Source organism: Alligator sinensis, unplaced genomic scaffold, assembly GCF_000455745.1.
Source record: "Alligator sinensis unplaced genomic scaffold, ASM45574v1 scaffold28_1, whole genome shotgun sequence".
NCBI lineage: Eukaryota > Metazoa > Chordata > Crocodylia > Alligatoridae > Alligator > Alligator sinensis.
In genome coordinates this window covers 925,912-929,518 of record NW_005842133.1, presented here as the reverse complement: position 1 = coordinate 929,518, position 3,607 = coordinate 925,912, and the positions used below count along the sequence as shown (strand labels likewise).

The 3,607-nt window shown below is 41.7% G+C and overlaps 1 protein-coding gene across 1 annotated transcript; it reads left to right on the top strand.

Annotated features, from left to right (window-relative positions):
* Positions 1–280: 280 nt before the first annotated feature.
* LOC112550511 (fibrous sheath-interacting protein 2-like) lies at positions 281–2,371 on the top strand. Its single transcript, XM_025205928.1, has one exon. The coding sequence runs from the start codon at positions 541–543 to the stop codon at positions 1,486–1,488; it is 948 nt and encodes a 315-aa protein (XP_025061713.1). The 5' UTR covers positions 281–540; the 3' UTR covers positions 1,489–2,371.
* Positions 2,372–3,607: the final 1,236 nt, after the last annotated feature.

Genomic DNA, 3,607 nt, shown 5'->3' with positions numbered 1-3,607 from the left:
CACAACAGCACGATCCCTGGAAGTGATCCTTCACGATCAGCATGGATGTAGTTTATTCAGTATTAAATAAGCTTTCCATGTCAAGCCACAGACCTACGGCCTTCTGAAGATCAGGGTCTCTCCCCTGACACAGATGCATTGATGGCCAAAATTATTCACTCCAGTTTATCTGACCTGCAAAAAAGTGCTTCCAAAGTCTCAGTTCATGCAGACATGAAAAGCAACAAGAGTATGTCAGCAGAGCATTTAGGTGTTTTGATAAGGAGAGAAATGACTGATTACCAACAGGAAGAGCCCTTAGCAAAAGCCCCCTCTTCAGCTCTGTATAAGCCTCTAGACCCTGGGGAAATTGATGAGAAGCTTTTAGAAGATGCTACCAAAAGCAACGCCCAATGCCAAAGTCCCACACCATCTACTCTTGGGGGTATGCCACAGATTTTTGGAAGATATAATCAGCAGACTTTTATCTAACATTCTCCCTCCCACCGCCAGCACATCTTCCTCCACAGAAAAGAAAATGCAGAATTTGACTTGGCTCACATGAAGGTAATCAGTAAAGTTGGGGCAAAAATCTCTGAAGATGAGAACTCTTCTAGCCAGCATATTGAACATCCGCATTCCAGGGAGGATGATATGATTCAAACACTTGCTGATTCAGTCTATAACAAGCTTTTGACACAGTTTCAATCCAAATTCAACATGCAGAACTGTTTAAGAAGTGGGTGCATGATTATTTCTGAAGCTCTTTGTGACTTGGTCTTCCAAGAGATTTCTGGGAATCCATTGCAGAACTCTCTTTCTGGAGAATTACCACTCCACTGTTGTGCTGAAGCTGACAATATTGTTCAAAATACACTAAGAGATGTTACTGAGCCTTTGGATAACCCAAACAGCTTATCATCAGATCTTAGTAAAATAGTTCCTCTTATCATAGAAAAACCAGCAGCAAATCTTTTGTCAACATTTACTTCCCTCTTTCCCATTGTGGATTTGGCTGCAGAAAGGACTTTGTTACTGAATGATGCAACTAGAAAAATACTATATGCTTTGCAAGTTCTCCTGTCAAAACATCGGATGAACATGAATGAACATATTGGTGAAAGAGAATTTTTACACACTGAAGACAGCCAAACTATGGGAGACCTGTTCCCTTCAGTTTGCACAAGCATGGTAGATCATTTTGATTCTGACATTTTTGTTCGCAGAGACCTAACAAATAGGAAAGATATTTTAGCTCATAGGATAGCAACTTCAATAGCAAAAGAAGTTGCCAAACCTGAATTTCAAGCCAGTTCAGAGAAGGAGACATTGCCTACTTCATCTTCAACAACAGAAGGTGTTAGGATTCTTGAAAAACTCCCTATTGATCTTGGCATGATAAAGAAGATTACAAAACCAGCTTTAAACCCACATATTCCTGTGGTGTCCATGACATTTGTGGAAGAAATATTAAGTAGATTCCTGTCAAAAGTCTTTAAGTTCAACTGATGACAGAAGCCCAAAGTACAGAAGATGTTCATCAAGAGCTGAAGTGAATGACATTGCTGAAAAACCTTAAACAGGCCATGGAACAAGGCCTCTCCAAACATAAAATCAGCCTTGTGGCAGCTACAGATGAAGAACAACATCTACCAACAAAATCTGGATCTGAGCAAGACCTTTATGATGATGTAACAGGTTTCAGTGCACTTTTTCCTCAAGAAGTGGCTGCTATAATAACTGAGGAACTCTCCAGTTGTCCCTTTTTACAGGCTGTTAGTGACAGTCCACCAGCACTGAGCCAGGGTGTGATGAACCCAGACAGAATTGCTGACAAAGTTCTTTCCCAAGGGTCTGCTAGTGCAAAGCCTAAGACAGGGAGCTCTGAAAAGGCAATCCCAGGTTCAAGTGCAAATGAGACCCCAACAGAGACAAAGGAGCTACCTGTGAAAATAATCCCTCATATTAGAAACAAACATGCACCCATTGCTCCAGGCTTGGTGCCTGATCATTTATGAGTTATTTCCATAAAAACAAGCCACTTGAGGAACTGCAAGAAGCATTCATTGGTCAAACTGGGGATGGCCTAAGAGACCTAAGTGCATCATTAGCTGAGAAGTGTCTTGAAGATGGAAGTTTGAGATCTGAGGCACAAAGAAAAGTCAGTCATTTCTCTCTAGGTAGCACGGGACAACCAGTTGTAAGACCAGGGGAGGTAAGTGGAAACAATAAGGCAGGGGCAGTCCTGTTTTGAATGCCATTTTGCTTCTAATTGGATCTTTTGTTAAGACATTCATGTAGCATTGAAAGCTCACCTACTATGAATGCTGAATGCTCTTATAAAGGTGGTGGACCATCTCCTAGAGAGCCTGCAGTGGGCCATCAGTGTGGAGGACCCTTGCTAGCTGGGATTCTGGGTTAGTGGTCAGTAAATTCAATAATCTTGAATCTACTCTCTTTCCAAGAAATCTGTCTGGGGATAAGAAGAGGGCTGGAATCCCTTGGGTTAAGCATATGGACAAGACAGCTACAGCTCTCTGCTTTGCTCACTGATGGCAGAGACTGTTTCAAAGGCAGCTGCTCTTCAAGCCAAAAGGGCCATTTGATCACTAGGAATAGAAGGCCACACATGGCAGTATGAGGGGCTTTGCCTCCCTTGAAAGGCTTGGGTCAAAGCTAGAGACTGATAAATATGGGGGCTGTGGTATGGGTGTCCAGTGTGATGAGGACGGTTTCAGGAGCTTATTGTCCATAGAACTGCAACTCTTATCTTCTTTCAAAGTAAGGTACAAAAGGTGTGTAAGAAATTATTTTGCTAAGCCCAATTTCTGAGCTTTGGATGGCTTGGAAAATGGTTCCAAGATCCTACTGCTGTGTCCTGCTGCCCAAAATAATGATATCAGACATGGAGTGTAAATCAGGAAATCAGTGCAGGTAACCCAGATGTGAAAACAGTGACCTGTACCCCAGACCCAGGTTATTTAGCAACCTATGGGATTGAGTAGTTGGGTCTCATCATAACACCAGAGTTTCTATTTAGAGAGTGGGAACTGACCAGTTTGTGACACAGGCATGTTCATGTGTGGATTGATTAAAAAAACAAACAAACCAAAAAAACTTCACTTGTGACCTTGCTAGAGCCTTGATCTAGGAAAAGACTTAAGTACAGAAATCCGATGGTAATTAATAGAAGTGCTTACAGGCTTCAATGATCTCCAATGTTTGGACCTAGGACAAAGAATAACTTGATGCCTGAGCTAGTGACCAATTGGAATTAATGTCACCTGCTTAGACAAGTGCATTTAAATGCCTTCCTGAACTGGGGCCTAGAAGTATTTGGTCTTAATAACTGACGCTCGTAGGGGTTCCTTAGTATTTGTTTTTGATTTGCTTTCAAACAGAAAGTTGAAATGCAACAGATAGACAAAGCAGTTTTCCTTTAACAGAACTTGTCATTGCACAGTTCCGATTTTTCTGAGTGCTTAGCTGAAGTTCATAGGATGGATCCGAATGCAAGTCTAAAAGAGGTTTGGTTTAGTTCATTCTCATTAGTGACCTATAGGAAAAGCTGGTTTAGAAAGGAGTCTGAGGAGATGCCCACTTCAAAAGCTTTCTTTGATTTCAGGCC